Genomic DNA, 24716 nt, shown 5'->3' on the forward strand with positions numbered 1-24716 from the left:
TCTCTCTCTCTCTCGCTCCCCCTCACTCTCTCTGCGCATACTGGTTTAAATAAACAACAACAATAAACAAATTCTGAGTGCTGATCAAGAGTTTTGTGCAAGCAATTAAAGGTCCCGACTCTTGTCGCTTGACCCTTGTCTCTTGTCTTGTAGTGTTTTGGTCGCCCACTCGCAAAGCAGACAGCCGCACTGCGGCTGCCGCAGGTGTGTGTTTTTCTACATTTGAATATTAATTTTCACCTTTGAAAATTAATTATTCTGTCTGTTTTTAAAAACGATTCGAATATATATTTGAATTTAGAATATTCGTTGACAGCCCTATAGCTTAGCGTATGGGGCTCTGGATACGTCACCCCTTGTGTTCTTCTGATTGGTCTTAGTGTTATCCAATTACGTGCAGTACTATTTTCAAATGCACACTTGGTGCCGCCCCTCGAGTTGGGCCATCTTCATTACTCGTTGCCAGACCCTACAGCTTTCTAGATGCGGGTCTGGATTTCCAGGCTAGCATTCTCCACTACTCCCAGTTTTTAGTAATTTTAGTAATGGTGCTTTCCAGTTGTATGGTACGCCGGTACGTGCTAGTCGTAAGGTGTAAATCTCCAAGCTTTCTTGTGGCATTTCATGGAGGAACGCCCCCTTTTGGTCGGTCCCACTCGCTATTCTGAAAGTAGAGCGAGTTCAGTGAGGCCGACCGTACGACTCGACAACAAAAATTGCTGCGCCTGTGAAGAGATTTATTTGCTTTGTATTTGTGCTATGTTGGTCATTTTAATAGATTTTATTTATTTTTATTTTTATTTCTCTTACACACTTGATTACATTGCTTCTTTATTCCGGTCACCTATTTATGCATTGCACGGTCTTGCTGTGCGTGCAATACAATGTAAAGTTGTGTTGTTTGTTTTCGAGCTGGTTTGCTAAAAACGCTAATGTAGCTAACAATAACAATGACTAGCCAATGAGAAATGGGAAGTGCTGTAAGCCTTGCATACTCCGTACGATGTTTTATGATTCAAGTCACTCCCATGCAAGAATGAGTATTCATCTGAGTGTAGGCTACAAACGTGATTAACTATTTATAATTGCAAAAACGCCAACACATTCTTTATTTTGCTGGCCACAAGTTTTTTTTATCCCGACAAAACTCTCATAAGGAAAGTTCCTCTGGTACTTTCTTGTAGATCGCATCATCTTTCCCCGTCTTTGTTAAATGCATCTTAAATGCATCACCTTCTCTCCCCTGATGGTCAGCAGCTCGCGGATTTTGGCGTCTCTCCAGTTAGAACTACTCATGTTTATCACTGCGTTGTCTCTGTTGTAGAGACAACACCTCTACCCAGGTCCTGCCCATGGAACCATGACGCCATCTAATCGCATTTACATTAAGATAAAAACCCCAATATGTGTAGGGTCCGGGAGGGTAACTTGGGTTGTGAAATCAAGCCGGTTAGGGTTATATTACCTCAGTCAGTGTAAATGCGTGTTGTTTGGGAATAATAATACACAAGCGGACAGCTCAGAAATTACCATGTTAAGAACGATCTTCAGTAAAAGATCATCAGTCATCTGTTGGTCAAAATCCGCAATATTCCACGTTTTACAATTGATGCCATATTTAGTACCAGATTTCGCAATTCCGTCTGCGATTTCCGCATTGCAGAAATCATAGGGCCGGCCCTACATCTATGCACCCTATCTGATTTATGCTCTATATTTGGTTCTTCAATACTACTTCTAGCTGTAAAATAGGGCTGCACTATATATCGTTTTAACATCGATATCGCAATGTGCAATTGTGACATTGGAAATGCGATTAGGGAAATCATAGCTCTAAGGATAGGAAAGGAAATTAGAAGTTACTCATGTCATGCATCAACGTTTTTATTGCTTTATGCAAAAAAAAAAGCCCACGTTGGCATTTTACAGTGCGAGTATTTTACTTATTTAATTTTTGAGTAATTAATATATGTTTAAGAATAAAGAATTAATCACAGGTTGCTTTAAAAATAATCTGCTCTTCTGAAAGACATACTGGATTGAAAATGAATACATGGTGTTCTTCGTTCCTTACACAGGTACCACTAATAGACTCGATACAGTAGCATAGGCATGTTAGCATCATTGCTAAATTAGCTAGAGAATAATTAGTTAGGAAAAAAAAACAGTGTGAGCTGCACAGATTTAGCAGATACGGAGTGTGAGATGTTTATGTCTGAGTCGATGTCTGCAAATGTGGCAGCATCTGCAGTTGTGAAGTGCAATTCCCAGGCTTCCCCTCCTGTATGAACGATCTCTCATTCTGTTTACAGCGAGTTATGCAACAACTTGCTATTATTACTTGTAAATTAATTGTATGTAAATCATTTTGTATTTTTGAGTCTGGGTCGTGAACCAAAGCATACTTTGGTTCATATAAGATCAGAGGCAATGTCACTATCTATACATACATGATCTGACTAACATCTTCCTGATTTTATGTTTGAGTGCAATTAAATAGTGTATGTAGTGGTTATAACTGCACTATTTCAGAAGTTCAACTTGGCAGACTGTAGATGTATTATGTTACCACTAATACTCTGCTAGTATATTACCACTAGCGGAGTTATCATCCATGACCATAGTTGTTTTTGAGGTGGAAATGAAACAAAGGAATTTGACTACCTTATTAATGATGCTTTGCAACTTGAATACACTGCAATCTTGTTCCTTACAATCTTGATGCATTATTCAAATCGCTCACCAAATTGTAATATAAAAGAGTTTGTACTTAACATTTTATTCAATTTTCAAAAGATTTAGCAGAGATTATTTATTTTCCCAATGGGAATGTATTTCTCTGTTTTGACTGATTTGTCTTGACTGATTTTCATTTAACTTTCTAGTAATCCAGTTATATTTAGGCCCAGTTGTATTTATGTAGTGTTTATGTTTTTGCCATGGTTCATGCCATGGCCGTGTAGCAGTCGGTTAGTTTGGCATATCTAGGGAAGCTAAATGCAAGTTGTACAACACAAGCAAAACACATGAGCTCCAGCATGAAAGCTGGAGGATTACTGCACACCGGAAATCATGTTGAACTGCATGAGATGTTTGCTGAGAGAGAGATGTTGGCTGACCCACAGACCGCGGATTCCCATTACCTGGAGTTGCCCGTAGCATTTCTATCTTGGTAATCCAATTACATAGAGGTTACTTTGTGGCTCTTTAGATGGCTGTGTTGAAACAGCCTTGAGAGGAAAGGGCACTCTGTTCCAGGCTGTGCATAATTTCAGCTGAACTTTATTATTGAGTTTTTTTCATGTAGTTTATGACTCTGCAGCAGTCAAAGGATTGGCCAGCTTATGTTTGTGCCTGAGTGCAAGCCTTATACACATACAATTGGTTTGACATTCAGTCCAGAGTGGTAAAAACAGTTTAACAGGGTTTTCCTGGCTGAAAATGAGGTGAAGGTTGCCTAATATTGGATTAATGGATATTAGAAACTGAAGTGAACAGCAGATGTTTCTCTCTATGAACATCTAGTTTTGTTGAACAGATGGTTGGAATTTATGGGGTCAGTTCAGTCATTAATAATGAATGCACAGAGAAGGATTCACAAAAGTATTTTGTGATTTATATATAAATGACTCTTCTCACAATACATACATTTCAATGCACACACAAATGGATATCGGTATGTATAAATGTAAAATAAATCCATAAACAAAAATAAGTTCCTGATCCACACACAAATGTGTCTTGTTTTAAATAAATGTAATATAAATCCATAAATATATTAATTAAAAATATATTTGCAATTTTCATCAAAAATGCAGTTGGATGTTACATTTATATACAAACTGTTAAACTTGAATTTACAAGACGCTTTTCATTTGTGAACTTGTTTGCATTTGTGTGTCAACTGCTCTGTATTTATATGTGGATTTTTGAGACTCTCCTGACGTGGCTGGATTCACAAATGCATTTTTTTCAACAAGGAACTCTCTGTAGCCAATCAGATGCCCCCCTCATTTTCAGTCAATCACATGACTGCAGTCCCCCAAGGCCAATTTCCACCAGAACCGTCATGGAAGCGTCACGGCAGAGAAGCGGCTGTGTTCCGTACTGCAATCCCCACTGGAAGCGATCCGGACACGTTACGGCTGAGACGTCACAGGACAGGACAGTGTTTTTCCACCTCGATGATCAACGATTCATCATCCATATTTCAGCTGTTGACTTCTGACTGAACTTGTAACGTTAATGTATCAATCGGTGGGAGGAGCTCCTCCGGGAGTCTGCATACGACAACGATCCCTTTCTCCTCCTGTCGCTGTTCAGAGTCGAAGCCAAAGTTCCTTTCCCCCAATTCCTTCTCCCCCATGGCCGAGATAACCCCCACTACGAGTCTTCACTTGTTGTGGAAGTACCAGAGAGTCGGAGACTCGAAGCAGTCTTTATTCATCATATCAGAGAATATCCCCGTCAGTTCGGCCGGCTGGATTGGCTGAAAACGAGGGAGGCATCTGATTGGCTACAGAGAGTTCCTTGTTGAAAAAAATGCATTCGTGAATCCAGCCACGTCAGGAGAGTCTCAAAAATCCAGTTGACACACAAATGCAAACAAGTTCACAAATGAAAAGCGTCTTGTAAATTCAAGTTTAACAGTTTGTATATAAATGTAACAACATCCAAATACATTTTTGATGAAAATTGCAAATATATTTTTAATTAATATATTTAGGGATTTATATTACATTTATTTAAAACAAGACACATTTGTGTGTGGATCAGAAATGTGTTTGTGAAACTAATTTTTGTTTATGGATTTATTTTACATTTATACATACCGATATCCATTTGTGTGCGCATTGAAATGTATTTGTGAGAAGAGAGTAATTTATATATAAATCACAAAATACATTTGTGAATCCTTCTCTGTGCATTCATTATTAATGAGACTGAACTGACCCCATAGGAATTTGCTAAATTCACAGATGACCTGAAAATGTGTGTTGCTAATATTGAGGATTTTACCCTGTACTTTGAAATAATGTACTCTCACTAGCTCACTTTTCAGTTTCAAATGAATCCTTTATGAGTAAATCATTAATTTGGAAATGACAGCAAAAAGCACACTTCTCTGATGTGAACCATTCACCAACGACAAATGTCAGACAATCATGGAGAATCCTTGTTTATTTCATTCTCTATAACGTTTTACAGCTAAAATCTCTGTGCATGGAAGGTCTTATATTTTGTCAGTCGTTTGTCTAGCAAACTTTTCCTTTTATCATCGTCATTTTAGTGGAAATAATTTGAAAAACGACAGCAATGTAGTTTTAGCTTTATCGAAATATGCTTGGGTGCTATTTAAAACTAGATCCACCTAGTTTTCTCACGGCATGATTTTGGGAGATTGCCTCCTATCAGTCACGCTCACTACATTTTCAGGTGCTAGCGTTCCACTTACTATGCCATTTTAGATACAGCACAACCTGTGTGTGGCTTTCACTGCAATATTCTTCATGCATTTTGTATATTATAGGTTTGCACCTGCAATAATTAGATTTTATATGCTGGAAAAACCCTGAATATAACCTTAATGGGCCATTGTGTACCTTGTCTAATCAAGTAAACACATCAACTGTAGGACCATTATTAAGAATAAAAAGTAATAAACAGTTTTAATAGCCAGTACCAGTCATGTTTACACAATGTAGCATATCACTCAAAAATGAAATACATTGGTCTGCGTACGTCCCTCTTGCCCTGAAAATAATTGCATTCAGATGCACTTTTCTCCTTAACAGAATAACAGAAGCGATTGTCCGACAGATGCAAATTAGACCATAAGAGAGCATATTGACCAACAAATTAACCAGTGTCGTGTGCGTTATGAGTATTGTTCACTCAATGATAGTGTTGTTATCATTGTGTTGTTAAATGTTATTTTGTAAATTAAATTGTAAAAATTATAATAGAACAATTTTATGCAAATAAGAATTTTTATTATTATTATTATTCTTTGGCTTCATTTCTAAATCTCTGTGGCCCGGTGGGAAATGGACCACGGCCCGGTACAGTTCAGCAGCCCATTGGTTTATACCCACTGATTCAATCCAATACAGCGCTCTCCTACGTCCTCATCCATGGATGAGGTGCCCTTGAGCAAGGCACCTGAAACCCCCACCTGCTCCCCGGGCGCTGCACTGCGGCTGCCCACTGCGGCTGCCCACTGCTCCGGGTGTTCACTGGAATACTGCAATTGTCCTTAAAAATGCATTACTTTGTGCTACTGTATCGATCTAATTGCGTGCACAAAATATTTTTTTCCCCCCCGACACTACTATATAAGCTGTATGCAGAAACAGGTTGCTCAATATTCTATTCATGAATAGGCCTGTCACGATAACAAATTTAGCTGGGTGATAAATTGTCCCAGAAACTATTGTGATAATATTGCAGTTTTGAGACCATTTTCAACTAATATAATGATAATGGAATAATAATGCAAGTACAACCTTTCAAAGATCAATAAACTGTTATTTCTAAAGAATATTTATCACTGGAACTGGAAGACATTTTAAATATCCAAAATAAATAAACAAAACAACCAAAAACAATAAATAAAATGGACTGTATACTTTAACAAAATAAATAAACACAACCAAAAATAATAAATAAAATTGAAATAAAAACGACATGAAGCGAACTACAACTGAGTGCGCACCATTTGCAATGTCCTGTTTGTACTTTTGTACTTTGTACGGAGACGTCCCATGATCCGTTTTTTTCACAGCTGCGAAAACTGCATTAGATGATTATGCTTTAGGTGCAAATGCATGTTTATTGTATTGGCGCGTTTAATTGCTACTGTTTTACAACAAATGCGATATACCGGCTTGCACAGGTTAAGTGGTTCACCACGGTCATTCGGTTTGACCCCGAAGTGCCCCCACACGCGTTCAGCTTTAAAACCAATTCCATCTTTGTCCAAATCTCAACTAGCGTATTCTCTGGCTTGCTACTCCTCACGGGGCTCTCACGCTGCACTCTGGCAGAGAATGTCTAGGAAGACGCGCGGAAGACGGGCTCTGACTCTGTAACGCCAGGGCTCCGCCTCCCCACACAGAGACAATGCGGCTGACAAGTGACTGACACGACTTGAGGGTTAACTCCTCATTACGCCAAGGAAATGAGAGGGGTCTGTCGAGACCGATGCTCCCGAGTGAAAACTCTTGTCATCCAGTGTCTTTTCATAAAGAGAGAAAAACAAAAACAAAAAAAAAGCTTATTTATCGTGGATGGCAAAATTATCGTCTCATTTTAATTTATTGTGCGATTAACAGATTTATTGCTTATCGCGACAGGCCTATTCATGACCTTTGGAATCCTTATTAAGGGTTTCAACAGACCTTATAACGGTAACATTGGATAGTGATGTGCGTCATACGTAAGAAGACAAATCAGACATTTCCTTCCCCTTAAGGTTTCTCTCACGCCCGCTCGCTACCGGAGCCAGATGCCCCCCTGACATGGCCTCTTTGATAGATAGCTGAATGAAATTGGATCTGTGTAAAAAGGACAAGCACTCGGGAGGTGCACAGCCTGCATGCCTTTCAGTCAACGGGGCGCTCCCTGGGATATTTCCTCAGTCCTAAAGGGCTTGCAGTGCAGTTCCAGCTCAGAGCAGTGCAGTAGGTCAACCGCCGATAGAGTTACCTCTCCTTTGTGAAGGTGTCGTACAAATTAGACCTCACAACTGTTTACCCAGTCAAGCAGGGACAGCTGCGTCTCTCTCCGCCCTCCAATCCCCACCACTGAATGTTAGTCCTTTGGGGGGGCCATCTGTGAGAAGCCAGTGATTAGGGTGATCAGATGGCTAGCTTTACCTCTGTTGCTGCTGAGATCTCGATATGAATTGCCCCTTCTCTGAATCCCTCAAAGCTGAGACCATGCCTGTATCCAGATGCCATTTGACACTGTTCTTATAGGAGCGGAGTAATAGACAGATAGCACACAGACTCATTTTGTGCCGTGTTTTTTCTTCATTGTCACAGTAGGAAGCTCACAGATGGCACTGGAAAGCTCTCTGTAGGACTGGAAAATAATTCAGAAATAATCCTACAATTTTATTCATCGCTCAAAGATGCAGATTATTTTCTCAAAAAATAAAAAAAAATAATGCTACACCTACAGTGTTTCCCTTGGAATTATTTTCAGGCCTGGTGGTACACACCGGAAAAAAAACAGACGAGGTGCGGGGGATGGCATATTAGTGCGGTCTGCACCATTATGGCACAGCAGGCGTTCTGCATTTATATTTGCGTTCAAATGTTTTTTTTGGGCATCGGGTCTCATTTCCAAGTGAGCCAGTGTGTTATTTATCATTGGAGACCGTTTTCAACACTCTCATTCAGTCCTTCTAGTTGCAGAAATCGCTGGTGCTAGGCTAGCGCAACTCGAGGGGAACTGCTAGCCTGCCAATAAAAACTGTTTTACCCACTCCAAAGTGCACCCGATGCAAACCAATTATAATGCCAGACTATCGATGTAAATGTCTGTGTTGATAGAATAATATTAGAAATAAAACTATCCTTGTATCGAAATGATCACATTACATTTTGGGGGACTACTTTCTCAGCAGCGGCGGAATTTCACTTTGCCCCGGTGTAGCAACCAATTCACTACTGCAGAAGGTAAACAGAGAAGCGCACTCCAGGTAATATCAGTCCGCCGCTGCCGTAGCTTGCTTCCAACTACAGGGATTATAAACTAAATGCAATGCGATGTAAGGGTAAGTTTATTTCTAACACTATTCTATCAACACAGGCATTTACATCGATAGTCAGGCATTATAATTGGTTTGCCTTGGGAGTGGGTAAAACTGTTTTTATTGGCAGGCTAGCAGTTCCCCTCGAGTTGCGCTAGCCTAGCACCAGCGATTTCTGCAACTAGAAGGACTGAATGAAAAGTGTTAAACGGTCTCCAATGATAAATAACACACTGGCTCACTTGGAAATAAGACACGATGTCCAAAATACAAACTATCCAAACTATCCCTTTAAGACTTAAAACAATGTCATCACAAGCAATAAAGTGCATTTATTGCATACAAATAAATATGAACTTTGCAAAACATAGAACATCATGAACACAGTATAGCTGTCAATCTTCTTTATAATCCCATTCGAATTTCGTTCCTTATTTTTAATAATCGATAACGTTCAAATCTTTAATGCTGGGGTGCCCCGGTGGCTCACCGGGTAGAGCTCTAACCATTAAGGCACAGTCCGGATCGCAGTCTGGATCGGGTTCATTTCTGCCCGTGGTCCTTTGCTGCAGGTCCTCCCCTCTATCTCCCATACCTTCCTGTCTTATCTCACTCTATCATAAAGCAAAATAAATCTTTAAAAAAATCTTTACTGTTACTACATTATGTAGACAGTATGTTATACTATACTGTACCTATACACTAGGGCTGTCACTTTTGAGAAAAATAGATATCGAATATCAAGCAATGTATTCGAATATATTGTAATATCTTGGAGAGCACTACGGAGCACCCAGACGAGCCTGACACACAGGCGCGTCAACGTTGAGAGAAGCAGGTATTTGTGGCAGCCCGAGTCTCTACCGATGCAGCGTGTTTCTGTCTGCTGCGATGACGGTTAATTTCAGTAATTTAAAGGGACTTTGTTAGCAATGGCACTTGCATAAGCTGAGTTAACGCTGTGTTATTTATATTGCGTTTTTGTTTTTTTATAATAATTTTTCTTTTTATATCTTTTTTTGGAGTTGTCTGGGATTCTCGTTGGTACGACAATCCTTGTACTTTTGATGCTGGTTTGTAACGCACAGCTAATGATTTTATGCATTGGTCAGGTTAATGCATTTCAGATGCATTTTGAAGCATGTGATGGATCTTATTTTCCACTGTGTGGGGCAACAGTGTGGAAATGTTCACACTGTTCGGTGTTCTGAGAGTACATTGTGATGCCGCTGTAGTTTCCTTTTTATTCATGTTTAAGACGCAACTCCGTATTTTTGCCGATGTGATGAAACATAATGTCATTAGTAGGGGTGGGAATCACAGGGTACCTTACAATATGATACGCGATCCATGGCGCGCGATACCGATAATATCAAGATACAGCGATTCTGCAATAATCAATATATTGTTAGACAATACTATAAGGATACATTACGATATATGTCTAACGATGAATACAAGATGACTGTGATAAGGTAAAGTGCTGGATCTTTATTCATGCTCCAAACTGAGTTTTTCAGTTACTCTTCAATGTAGTGTTGCACGGTATACCGATACTGAAACCGTATCACAATACCCTGCCATTTAAAACGGTACAATACCCCCATTTTACCAGTACTTTAAGAATGAGTATCTTAAGCCGTATTTCCTGCGAGATGTGTGTGCAGTGCTTCGCATCCACTCCCTGCAGGTATTGTGGGCATGTCATCAGTTATTATGTTCTCTCATATGCATGCTAGCTTTCATTTGAGAAACAGAGGCATTTCTGCAAGATACCTTGCCCCCTTAAACATTTTCTGATACTGTAAACAAAATGAAATTGTCATTGACACATCACTCCAACTACAATGTCTCAACTTAAACTGGTAACCTCTTTTCAAACCTGGTAGCCTTTTTCTAAACCACTCATTTGTTTAGCCAATAAGGTGTCGTTTTCCGGACATTAGATGATATGCCGGTTAAATATCCTATTATCGCTTCTTAATTAGGCTATGTAGCTTAAAGAATGACATAATCAGGAGGTATAGAATGCAGCATGTTTAATAGCCTAACTTTCAAATAGATCGGAAAAAAACATGAACGTCTGATTCGCAATAACGAGGCATAGCGTACAGTAGTGTATGTGTGTGCGCGAGAATGGCAGTGTGTGAATGAGTCAGCGAGTAAGTGGACGAGTGAGGAGAGCGAGCGGTTAGCGTGTGTGTCAGTCTAGTGAAGAAATGAACGAGTCTGGTTGTGTGTAAGAATAAAGTACCCAGCCTGTCAAGAATCGGTGGCCGCTTCATTCCGACCATATTCTCACCTATAAGCAGCAGAGCCATTGCCGGTCAAAGTGAAGGGTGTTACCCCCAAGAGAACAGCATCCCTGGAGGGAACGTCTCCCCTGTGATCCTCGACTCCGGTCTGGGAGCAGACAGCATAGGAACAAACTGGAACAAACGAATTACTAGGCCTATAACATTTTAGGCTACTTTTTCCGCTGCTTCGCAGTGCTGAATTTTGCAGCAGCCGACTTAAAATCAAAACTGCTCAGTGTCTCTTCACAACCTGTGATGCGCATAAGTCGTGTAACTTTGTTCTCCGCAAGGCGACTTCGCTGCTTTGTCTTGATCCGATTCTGCAGCGAGAACCCGCTCTCCGCAGGAACACTAGAGACAGGGATCACACAGGCTATTTTTGCGAGCGTGGTCCAATCTAGATAAATGTTGTTCAGATCGCATATGAGGACTATGCAGGTTGTGGAGAAATGCAATCCTCTGTAGCCACGGAGCGCTGTCATCACAGTGAGATCGATAAGAGGAGAGGTGTCCACAGACTATTTTTTTTTTGACCGATTATTAGAAAATTTCAATCTGACAATTTGACTGGAGATATTAAATTTGGTCGGACATTAAAAAAAAGAAAGAAACCAAACTTTTTGGAAAAAGTAAAGAATTTGTGTCAAAACCACAAAGTAAAAATGATGCTCTTTACTAAGTGATCTGGTTGCAAATATATAAAAATAACAAACTCAAGTATAGGGGACATCAGATTTCTGCATGCCATGTTAAAACTTTAATAACATTATTACCGTGATCTAATGTTATAAAAAACATATTCAAAAGCACACCTAAATGTATAAAGAAACAACAACAAACAAGAATCATAATAACAAACTACATGAACTGTAAGTCTTGAACTTCATGGGGATGAACCTCAAACCCAGGATTATTAGCCTGCATACTACAGTAGTGCACTACATCTGACTGAACACAAACTACTCAATACACCTCTCTGGCGGAGTTCTGCACTCTGTCCTTTAGATAAGCCATGCCACTCCCTCTACCGTCGTGGCATGTAAAACTAGAAGACATGATTTATTCATGATTTCATGATTCATGATTTACCATATATTTGCAATATATGAAATAGGAATGCATGTAGAATTTTTGCATTTCTTATAACTATCATCACTCATGGTGGATTAGGAGTGTCTGAACATGAGCTTTTCGCTCAGAGCCAAGATGGTAACACCTGAAGTGAAGATATAGTGTCCGCACACATTATTAAATAATTAATCCCATCATCCCTATTTACAAACTTTGCACCCCGAATTCGGACATTTGATTTTCCTGGGCTTTGAGAAAAACAGCTCTAATGCCCTTTGGTAATTAAATGCCTCTCTAGGGCTGGGCGATATGGCTGAAAACTGTATCACGATATAAGTCTTTCATATCGGTCAATATCGATAATTATTGATTAAAAATTTTTTAAAGGACCAGGAGAAAAATATAAACGTAAACAGTTTTATTTTAAACTTAACTTCCCCTGATTGTAGGCAGACAGGGAAAAGGAATGTCAACACAACCATGGAAAACTCAAATAAATATAAACATAAGTCTGAATGAAAATTAACATCACAATGAAAACTTTTATCAATTATAAAGTGCTCAAAAACATGTGCTACAAAAAAGTGTTCTAAAAACATTTGCAGTGTTAAATGTAAACATAAGAGATGAGATCATGAGATCACTATTGCATTACTTGGTAGGTGGATTAAAGCTTATCTTCAACCTGGAGTCCCTAGAACATGGAACATAAGGATGTCATTGTTGTTGGGACATGGAAATATGTCCAGTACTGTCATGAACCATCATCCATGTTGTAAAGATCGCTAGTTAGCATGTTCACTAACTAGTGATTAGCGTCTATTAGCGATTTTGTTGTTATGCATGTCCATTATCCATGTTATAACGAAAATGCCTACATAAAACAGAATAATGATAATGCCATCAAAGGGGGAAATGAGACATGGCGATATGTCCAGTACTGTCATGAACCAATGCTGGCCGTGGCGCCTGAGATCTGAGAAGAACTATCTTCATATATATTATTTACAATTTCCTCACTCGTTGCGGTACTCATCTTTCGTTTCTCACATTGCGCTGTTTCTGTTATGAAACGCACACGAGAGACGAGATGGTGCAGCCAAACTTGTTAAAAATACTGTTACATGATTGGCCATTGGCGTGTCGCTCCATACGTTGCTCTCCACAGGTATCAGAGGACGCGTGCCTTTGTTCATGCAACCAACCTTGCTTCGCAACCTCTGGTTAAAAGCGGAGCTAGGCTCCGTTAACTTCCAACGAGGAAAAAAATGATCGAAACCTATCGAACGCATTTTCTATTGATATTGATTACGTGTCTATCGCAATACATATCGTTATCGTTTTATCGCCCAGCCCTATTACAGATCTTAATTATGTTATTATGAGAAGTGTAAGAATTTTTTTCGGTTCATTCTGAGACTGTGGCGGGACAAATTAGACCATGGCGGGCCGCCACAGTCCAAGTAATTAATGGGAAACACTGGTTGACCGCATTAAATGTTACTCCTAAAAAGTGGATTACAACATTCACACAACACAACAGGTAATTGGTTGGCAGTTGTGACAGTTACAGCTTTGTCTTTCAGACATAAACATATTGCGCTCTCTACATTTCCTCTATCTGGACATGAAATGTACTTGACGTTATAAAGACACAGTGAAGTACACAAGTTATTGTATTATTTTAATACGGACATTTATTAGAACAACTGAGATTTAAGTTGCACCATTAAGTTGCACTTTTCTGGGGATGGTGCCGAAACAGCACGGCTGTTCCGTTATCGCATTGCGACAATAACTAACAGGCGATTGTTAATTGAGCAGCTGTTGCTTAAAGCAGTTTTGAGGGAGGTATATAGTTTTAATTGTACACAGATGTCTGACTGTAATTTTTTACCCCACCTCAAAATTGTTGGATGTTGTAACTATGATTGTATGCATATATAAAAGCGATCTTTTGCATATGAAATGATCCAAAATGGGGGAGAGAGAGAGAGACATATTTTTTTCTTACAGCCAGTATCAAAATGTATATAAATGGAACATTTCAGTTGGACACGCCTTCAACACTTGTCTGTTTTTTGTTCTTCCTAGGGCACAATGTGGTTAAATGGAAAACGAACGCATAGACCGTGAGGATTCTCTTATCCCTGCTCCAGCACCACAGCCGTCTGAGAGGGTGTCAGACCTGACCGAGAAAAATCTGGGCCGTTGGCACTAAAATGTCCCTAAGTGGTGGCACTGCAGGCGGGAAAGGTGTGGACTCTAATGCGGTGGACACTTACGACAGCGGGGATGAGTGGGATATTGGTGTTGGAAATCTGATCATTGACCTTGACGCTGATTTAGAAAAGGACAAACTTGAGATGTCTGGCACCAAGGATGGAATGACGGCACCACCGGGTGCAGTGGCGGCGTTGCCGGACAACATCAGGTTTGTTAGCCCAGTGTCTGGCTCTCAAGGCAAAGAAAGCAAATCGAAATCCAAGCGCAACAAGAACTCTAAAGACAATAGTAGCAAAGCCTCAGCTGGAGATGGGGCCAAAAAGGAATCTACGGGCAGGACTCAGGGGGAGCCTACGGGAGCAGCAGCCGGGGCAGGAGCCACAGGCAACAATTCTACTTCTGGGAAAATCCTGGAAAAGGGGGGCAAGACCTCCCGAGGGGCTCTCAGTGGAAAGAAAGAGAAAGAAGGGGCTAATGCAAAAAGTAAGAAGGACAAAGTAGACGGAGGCCCAGTGGTGGCAATAGCTGCTGCAGAGAAAGACGTTGTGGCCCAGGCCCAAGGTGCTATGGGGAGTAGTCGCAACACATCCTTTGAGAACACACAATCAGACCTCCCAGGGGCTGAACAAATGGGGAATATTGCACTTGAACCGGTTGGGATTGTACCAGCATTAACCACAAAAACTGAACCAGATGAACTAGAAAATAGTACTATTGAATGCAGAATGCTGAAAAAGGTGAAAAACGAAAAGGTGAGTTTCTATCCATTTTTACTATTTGCTGTGTCTTTGGTTGCCTTCCATGTGGTGTTCTGTTTTGCAGTATTTCTATTTGTGCTAACAATTCCAGGCTTTCGTTAAGATGAGGCCCATACATCTAGTGACTACTTAAAAATGTTGTGTGCAAAAAAGACAATTTAGAGGATATATTCTCAAGAAGGTAAAATGTCATTAACATTATTGTGTGTGTGTGCAAACGAGGTGGTGGTTCGGCAACCAGGATGATGATTTTTTTCCACCAATACGATAACCTATAATTACCTGCTTCTCATGGCCAATCACCAATAAGATCACCTTTGTTACTAACTGGTAGTTTGTGACCAAGCAATCACTTATATTTGTAAACAAAAGTTGCAGATGACACTGTATATGGCTTATTTTTCAGACTTCTTTTCAATACCTTTTTATATTAGGTTATGTATTTCGGTAAGGTTTTGAAGCAGGATATATAATTAAATATTTAAAAATCAAGCCTTCGCGGTTGCATATCGTTGTTGAGACTGAAGTAGGTTACTATACTAATGTAAAGTGGCTTACCCAGGTAGGATGAAGGCTCTAAAGAGCCATCATTTGGTCAATATTTCTACAGAGCAGTCAAATTAAAAAGTACCCTGTCCCAAACAATTGTTTAACATATCAACCCGGATAAGTTTCTAAATGTTCCCAATGGATATATTATTAAATTCGTTCTTTAGAAGTGTATCCCAATAGCTCTTCAACTGTGTGGCCATTGTAGTTAGGGTGTGTTTGTTAAGCACATAGACTATAAAATACAGGTTACACTGGCTTTCGATTTTCACATTAGTGAAAATGATGGCGAGTATTTGTCCACTTATGAGACATATTTTTTAATCTTTATCGGAATCCTAGTTGAACATGTATTGCCGATTGGCCTCTGCAACTTTGAAAAACGTCCCAACCGGCGATGACATGTCTGCTCCATAATCCACCACGCCCATGCCACGTGGCTTTACTTAGGTGCAAGAGTTTGAAGTAATGAGTGCAACAACAGGGTACAGCACTTGTTAAACCCTATGGTAAAGCCAATGGAAGCAATATTGAATTATCTGCGATAATTTCATTATTGGAATAGTACATCATACAAATTTCCCATTATTGGACCATATTTGTTATGCATCTATAACCATATTCGGTAAATAACTATCAAAGAAACTGGTTAATTCAAACCTGTGTTTAATAAACGCTAGACATTCATAGTAGACATAACTCTAGTAGACATAACTGTTTTTCTATTTTGTAGCTGCTTTTTCCCACCTTATTTAAAGCGTTTAGGATCCCCACAGTCGCCATATAGATGAGTCATGGGTGGACTGCTTAGCTATTCACCCACACTTATCTTGTCCACTCACAGAGTTGATCTATCTTTGTGTGTTGAATGCCTCCGAGCAGCCCTTTCAGGCACTCCCAGTGTAAAAAAGACGGCAGTGACGGGGTGTTGCCCGGGACTGTTTTGTTTGTCATCATGCTCCATTCTTAATCCCACAAGCCCCAGCAACGCCTGGTGCAGTAGGGTGGGGGAGGGAACCTACGAGTGCAAAACCAGCCTCTGCTGTTTCTCCCTGCTGCTCTGCAAATGGGGTGGGGGATGGGCGGCCATAGAAGCCTGTAAGATTCCTTAAATCCTGGGCGCCCTGACAGGAAGGCAAGCTACAGAGTCTCTCCAGACAGCCTGAATGCGGAGGGAAATTTAAGGAAAGGAGGCTTAGCCATCACAATCTATTTAGAACGAAAAGGCATCCCTGTGAGCTGCTCCTGGATTAGGTGACACGGAGTAGAGCAAAAGGGCCACAACTGCGATCCCAGAGATGGCCTTTGAAATCCGTGTTGATAAATGGCAGTGACACGACCGCCCAGAGTTAATGAAACATTACATCAAATGACTGGTTGACATTTTGAGTGCGGCATGTGACAGATTGTAGTAAGAATAAATAATAATATCCTCTTGTTGGGCGATTTACATACTGTGCCTATCTTGGATTCAACGTGGTGGTGGCTTGTAAGGTATATAAAAGCCACAACCATGTTGAATCCAAGACCACCCAGTTAAGAGTTAATGAAACATTACGTCAAATGACTGGTTGACATTTTGTGTGCGGCATGTGAGAGATTGTAGTAAGAACTAGAAAATGTAATCCCACGCATAAGGGATTACTGTGCATAGAAATGCCTGTGATCTTTATGATCTTTTTGCATGTCGCTTTGGATAAAGGCATCTGCTAAGAACCATAACCATATTTTAGTTCAATTCAGCTGAGTGTTGTATAGCCAATGCAAAGATTGATAGTTGAGTGTGATGAGTTGAGTTATGGTTGGACAGAAATCAGACACTGAACATAGAAACCATCAACTTCAGTGTCTTTTCTTCTCTTTAGTTAGATATGCTTCTTAAAATAAAAATCACAGTCAATACTAGAAAATGCATTTCCTGCTGAAAATGCGGTGAGTGCTACCACATACCTACAAAGTGAGGTTGAAAATATGTTTTAATAAAGCCACATAGATTAAGACATATAGAAACGTTAAATGGCTTAAATCAAGTGAAGGGATTTGAACAGAGTTCAAAAGTCTACATGGAGTAAACAATGTAAATATGCACACCATTTAAAAATAAATAAATGGTTGGAAACAAATAAAGCGACAGCTTTATCAAAAGTATTGCAGTGCACTGCTTAAAAATCTGGAAGCTGAAATCGAAAACTGACTGACACTGAATTGCATTACCTGAAGAAGCAAAGTGCTGAAATACATTGTTACAATAGCTTAAACTGTAATACTGTCAAAGCTGGAAGATAGTAGTAGTGGTACTAGCTGTAGTAGTAGTAGCTGAAGTAATAGTGGTACTAGCTGCACAAACGATATGCCATATGAAAGGTATGGTATTGATTGATGTTTGTAGAAAGAATTATAATAATCCTGCCAGTTCTTTTTAAAACCAGCCAAAATTTAATGTACTCGCCTAATGCTAATTTTTCCAGGCTAATGTGATTAAAAGTAGTCAAATTGGGCAGGAGAAATTGCCCGAAATTCTGTTTTCAGACTATTGAAGATAATAATCTTCAATAATAGATAGAAGTGTCTTGATTTGTTAAACCTTTGAAAGAAGGTTAACGATAAAAAATTGACCAAGTTACGAAGTCTGTAAGAAGTAAGTGTCAGAGAATGGGCGGACGGTTCTGCCGTCCTTCCATTGACTTCCATTGTAAAAAATAGTATTTTAAAAGTAGAATATCTCAAAAAGTATAAGATTACAAATATGAAAAGTCATTGCCCAAATGTATGGACCTAGACCTTTGTGACAGATGTTGAATGGAATCGATTGGTTCGGTAGTTTTGGCCACATTAATTGCACACGTGTGGTCGGAAAAGGGATATCAAAAGGGCTTTTATATACCTAACAAGTAGTACTTTAAACCAATGCAGCAAATTGTTTGCCTCCATGTTGGTCTTGTTAGTTTCAATAACAATTTCTTAACTGAGCCAGGCTGATTCGCCGTCTCAAAGGGCAGCCATCAACTTGTCTTTGAGGATCATTCACTTACACACAAGTTCTTTGCGTACATGTGAGAGATGTTAGTCCTGTATTGTTTCTCAGCTAACTACTCCCCAAAGCTTGTCTCTTGTTGATAAATAAATCACCCCTGCTTCCTCACTACATGCACTAACTCCCACTGACTGGGGGCTCCGCTCACTCTTCTCATTATTCAAGCAGTGAGGAGTGAGGCTGCTGTGCAGGCTTTTTAAAGTGCCAGGTAAAGTAAAGGTAGTGTCACCTTGTTCTGAAATGGAAGGGAGGTTATATAGAGAGATGTTAATAGTTAAAAAGTTAATACTGTTGTTCTTACAAGCTGTTCTTACAAAATGTTAAAGCACTCTTAACAAGGACTTTCTCTATAATACTTATCCCCATATGACAATATTTCATAAATATCAGAATCACTAGAATTGAGTCACCATTCATCAAGAAAAGTAAAGACACATTTTGCCTCGTAGGCTTTCCTGTCGCGTGTTTCACCCTCTGTATACAGTATTGACCAGTGTTTATGCATCCATTTTTAAAACTCATTCTTAGGAGACCCAGATGAATGAAGTAGTTCTGTTTGTATAGTCAGTAGAATGTTTTTCAAGGAGATCAAAATTATATATTTTCCACTGTGTTCTTGGCTGCTCTGATTCTTGTATAGCTGCCTCATTTAAAATACCCAGCCTCAAGAAGCCCCTCACTAAACCATGCAGAAGAGGAGACTATTGTCACAGAAATGTTTTCCACGTGTTTGCAATTAGCCTCTGTCCCTGTCAAACTGATGTCCGCTTATAGGCAACAGAGGGCCACAAAATAATTATTCTACATTATAATTTGTATGTAACAATTGAGAAGTTGTGGTAGAAACAGCCAACATCCTATTCTCATAATGTCCAAATTGTTCCCTTTCACCTTTAACATGTGTTAACAATATAAAATTAGTAATATACAAAAATAACATGAACAACATGCATTGTACTAGAATAATATACATGCAATATACATATTGATGTCTTGTCAAAATACCTTGAATAAATGTTGCCACATTTTTGAGCACGTTCAGACAGTGACAACTATTCCCTTATTTCCTATAGCCTTAGCCCACGGCTGTCCAGCACAAATAAATAAACTCAAAACTCTACCCAACATTGATAATCAAATATGTCATAAGGGCTTAAGGTTTTTCCAACCCTTCATTTTTTTTATTATTGTGCTTCGTTGACAAAATGGATCCCTGATAGACTGCCAAAGATGCATTTTATGGTCAATATGTAGCATAATATGCGATCAAATTTGTCTCAAATATTTTTAATGATGATATCCAAACCCAATTCCTTAGTGTCTGAGACCAAAGGTTGAATCCTGTGTTATTTTGACATTTTAAGAAATGTAAAACATATAGGTTTTTTAAGGTCTGATGGCATGCTACTTTATGGATTATTTTATATAGGTGTTAGTGGGCCCCTAATACAGTATTTGAAGATGTTCAAGAAATTCAGCCTTGGTGCAGAATTACAGCCACTACGAGCCAGTCCCACAATGAGCTTTCCCCAATCGTGCCTTTTCTGTGTCTATATCTTTAAATGCTAATGAGGAGGAGAGAGGCGGGTCAAGGTGGAGGGTGGGGATGTGGCCCTGCGCAGCTTGCGGCCACGCTACCATGCACTAATGTTTACAGTGGCTGTATCGCAATTGCTCATATTCATAATATCATCACACAGCTTTTGGCCGTGTTCTGTAAATATTTTAGAACACTCTGGGTGCTCCAGCACTCCTGGAACTCTATATCTAAATATTATAATATAATATATATTATCGCGACCAAAAGCTGTGTGCGCCTCCGGATGATATTATAAATCTCAAACGACTGCGTTGGGTTCTCCGATGTCTCTGGTGCTTCCACTTCCACGTCAATCTGAAGTACAGACTGAACCGCGACATGGAGGAGAAAGGGATTGTTGCCGTTTGCGAACTCGCGGTACTTCCACAACGAGACTCGTTGGGGTTATCTCGCCCATGGTTGAGATAGATTTGGGGGAAAGGAACTTTGGCTTTGACTCCATGAAGTCCAGATTGAACCGCAACATGGAGGAGAAAGGGATTGTTGCCCGGGATTGACTCCCGCCGGAGCCCCGCCGCCGCTGGGGCACCGCCACGGGGCTCCACCACTGAGAAGCCCCGGCAGTGGGGCTCCAGCGGTAGACAATCCCGGGCAACAATCCCTCCAATCTCCTCCATGTGTCAAGGAGTCAAAGCCAAAGTTCCTTTCCCCCCAATTATTTTCCTTCTTAACCATGGCCGAGACAACTCCCACTACGAGCCTCGTTGTGAAAGTACCAGAGATGTCAGAGAACCCGACGCAGTTTAGTCTTTTCACCAAATGGGAGCTTTACGCAAGCTTGCGTTATTGTGTTGCGTGTTATGCGGCATAACACCAACAGCAGAACGGTTGTCCAAATAACAAAAGTGTACAACACTTGTGTTACAGCGTGTGTATTCACACACACATGTGGCACTCGCACGGTCGTAGCTCATTGTCTCATTGGCGGGCCAAATTCTCTGGGCGGGCAAAGCAGAGAAAGGGGAGGTAACCTGGTCCCTTATGACGACATATGGGGCAAATTCCATATCGGCCCGTCTAAGCTTTTTTCAAAGGCCGCGCAGGAAACCTAGTGCTTGTTTTACCCCTAACACCATTTCTAGCCACTGGGGGACCATAGGCTAGGGGTACTCATATTATTGTTAGAAAACCTTATAAAGTGACATTTTCATGCCATGGGACCTTTAACGTATTGCTGAGCCCTACTTTAAACAAAGTAAAACTAACAATACAAAATTGCAATACAAATCATCATGAAGAACTCCCTAAGTAGAAAGACAAAGTTGTGCAGCTTGCTCCTTATGGAAACAGACATGAGATTGAGTCAATATTTGTCAGTGAAGCATGTGGCTGTTAAAAAGCTCTCACAGATTTTATGGTTGTGTCATAAAATGGTGGTCATGTTAGACATGTGTGCGCATGTTAACAAGAGAGGCTATAGAGGAGAAATATTATTCTGGGCAGAACATTTCTGTGCAGAACATTTCTGAAGTTTTGGTACCACTTTTTCATTTCCGATACCGATACTTTGGCTATCTGCCGATACCGGTATCAGTCAGATACTTTGTTTTTCTCTTGAACAAATAATAATAATAATAATATATGGAAGCACTTTGCTCATGATTATATCAATTAGCCACCTTAAAACATCTCATTAAGAAAAGTTGAATGGCTTAAATCAAGTGAAAAGATTTGAACAGAGTTAAAAAGTTTAAATGGAGTAAACAATATAAATATGCACACCATTTTAAAAAAATCTAAAATGGTTGGAAACAAAGTGAAGAGTTAAACAAATAGCTAAAGTGATAAAGTTTGAATACATTTGAGATAATATATAGAATAGCTGAGCTGTTACAGCTGCTGAAATGGTTGAATCAAGTGTGTGCGCATACCGTGTGTCTGTCATCACTTGTAGTAACCAGAAAGTGTTATTCTTTCACATCTAGTTAATCAAGATAAGCTCACAAAATTATGAGGCTTATACAATTGGACTCCTTGGAGTCTCTTTCATATGGCATATCGTTTGTGAAGATAGCATTACGTGAAAAAGATTGTTTACGTTAGCATTTACCTTCTACCGCGAGTACATCAGATATGTAGGTGGCAGCAAGCCTCTAGCAAAAACAGGGGTCCCGGCACACAAGCGCCTGATATATAATAATCATAATTCCAATCGTTTAATCATTTTAATCGATTGGATGTCATTGGATTCATTTTGGTCAGTGATCACTGCCGGGTGGTATACGGCCGACTTGGGAACTTATTTGGCCGATCTGTGCTGTAGTCCCAAAGGTTATGGTGAAATATTTAATATTAGAACCAGCTCTCTCCCACTCAGACCGCTTGCTCATAGCTACCTTGATGTAGGGCAGACTTTGATTTGTTTTTATTGTAATTTTTGGAGAAAGTGCTTTGGGGAAACCAAATTGTATTCAGATTTGACCTTTTCTTGCTTTTTCATTCAAGCTTGAGAGGTTTGCTGCTAAGAATGTCAGACTAATGGTGCTAATATTGATGGCATCTACAAAACCTTTTCATTATCAAATTACGTGGCGCGGTAGTTTATTTTCTATATCTCCAAATGGAACCCTTTTTTTTACTAAAATATTTTAGATAGGTTACTGATTTTAATAACCCTGTTGGGAGCCATGGACAATTTTCAAATATTTTAAAAATGACCCTCTGGGCAAGGACATCAAATGCAACTGCTGGTCGTGACGTTGAAGGGTAAACTAAAAGGCACTTCGATGTCATGAAAAGAATGCTACCTGTGTTCAGAGCAGAGTGGATTGTTCACAAACTGGTTGGCAGAGACCGGCAAAATGTATTATTTTACTCCTGTTTTCTCGACATCTTTATTCAGTAACAGTGGTAAAATGGTTATGTTGAAGATCATATAATACATGATGGGTTAACTGCCCATTTAAGTACTAGCTGAGAATCCCATGAAATGCCATTACACTGCCAATAAAAGCTTCCAATTGTTTTCTGAATTAAATATTTCAAATGTTAAAGAGATAGGTATAGATAGGACTATAACTAAACCAAACAAGATTCCACAAGCTGGTGAAAAATTAAAACACAAAGAATCCTGATTAACAATGATTATGATGGTTCACTCTGGGGGGGTTTTCAGGCCCCTCCTGCAAAAGCAATCTTTGATCTCTCAGACAAAGCCCTGTCATGCTTTGTCTTTCCCCGAAACCCCCCGTCCCAGCCCTCAACGTTTTACTCCCCCTGAGCTCTTCCTGAGCCTTGGTGATGTGGGTCTGAGTCAGTGTGCTATGAGAGGGGCGTATGTTGGGGAACAAGGGTAAGGATGGTTGAGGGTGGTGGTGTGAGCTTGGGAGGCTTGTACAACTAATTCAGCTCATTGAAGACTTGCGCAGCGAGAGCAGCTGTCCTCCATTGTCAGACTGAACATTTTCACGGAGCCTCTCTTTGCTGATTTAATGTGCGGGTAGTGGTAATGCTTGGAGGAGGGAAATAGAGAAGGGACAATGATAAATAAAGCGAGGAGGTAAGAGAAGGCACAATATAACAATACTTCCATTGGCAGGAGAACACAGTCAATGTTTTCTTTTGTCTCGCCACTGTTTGAAACATTGTGGGTATGTGGTTGAACCAGGGTCTAATAATAAACTGATTCCATTCTAACCAAGTCTGCATTGAGGAGAAAAGAAGCAAGGGAAAAAGGACTGTGCTTTAATGCTAGGCAAGAGAGGGCATATAAGGGGTAAGAGGAGGAGGGGAGGCTTAAGGAAAGGAATGGGGGAGGGTAGAACTGTATTATGAATGGGTTGTCTTTAGACCACCCTTCCCCCAACACACACACACACACACACACACACACACACACACACACACAGTTTTGTCACAGGCTGCTGAGGTTGTTTGGAATGAGAGGGCTGCCTGAAAGTTCCAGGATTCCTGAATCCTTGAGGCATGTGGTCTGATTAGCGGGACAAAACCCACACAGTAGGAGGAGCAGTCTTCTCTCTCCCCCCCCCCCCCCCTTTCTCTCACCCACCTGGAATTTTAGACTAACCAAGGAAGAGCTGGCTCAGTTTGTGCAACATCTTTGTTGTAATGCAGAGCTGTTTTCTTCCTTCTCCTTTGTCCCTTTTGCTGGGTCAGCGTCTTCTGCAGAGTATGTCAATACCAAAATATACTGTAAGAAGACACTGGGCCATTTTATTGTCAGTAAACACTTTGACAACAGTTTGTTGCCAGAAAAATAACCACCTTGTGTTTGACTCTCTCCTCTTAAGCAAAATGATTATATTGTCATGTTCTGAATTCATCAGATTGTAAATTGTACTGTAAAATTCTGGATTTGCAATTCCTACTAATGCTTGACTTTTTTGTCAAGCATTAGATTTATATTTGTTCTTCGTAATTTCTACATCTCTAATGAGGTTCATTCCAGACTGAGGAGTGCTTT

At 40.0% G+C, this 24716-nt stretch overlaps 1 protein-coding gene across 1 annotated transcript in view; it reads left to right on the top strand.

The window, feature by feature from the left end:
- The window catches only part of znf609b (zinc finger protein 609b), a 102079-nt gene that overhangs the window by 14525 nt on the left and 62838 nt on the right, over positions 1-24716 (top strand). The window contains exon 2 of the mRNA XM_084476529.1: positions 14221-15104. Coding sequence (XP_084332655.1) covers positions 14349-15104 — 756 coding nt within the window. The 5' untranslated portion in view covers positions 14221-14348. The remainder of the gene's footprint in view (positions 1-14220; positions 15105-24716) is intronic.

Source organism: Micromesistius poutassou (genome assembly GCF_964030765.1).
Source record: "Micromesistius poutassou genome assembly, chromosome: 12".
Classification (NCBI taxonomy): Eukaryota; Metazoa; Chordata; class Actinopteri; order Gadiformes; family Gadidae; genus Micromesistius; species Micromesistius poutassou.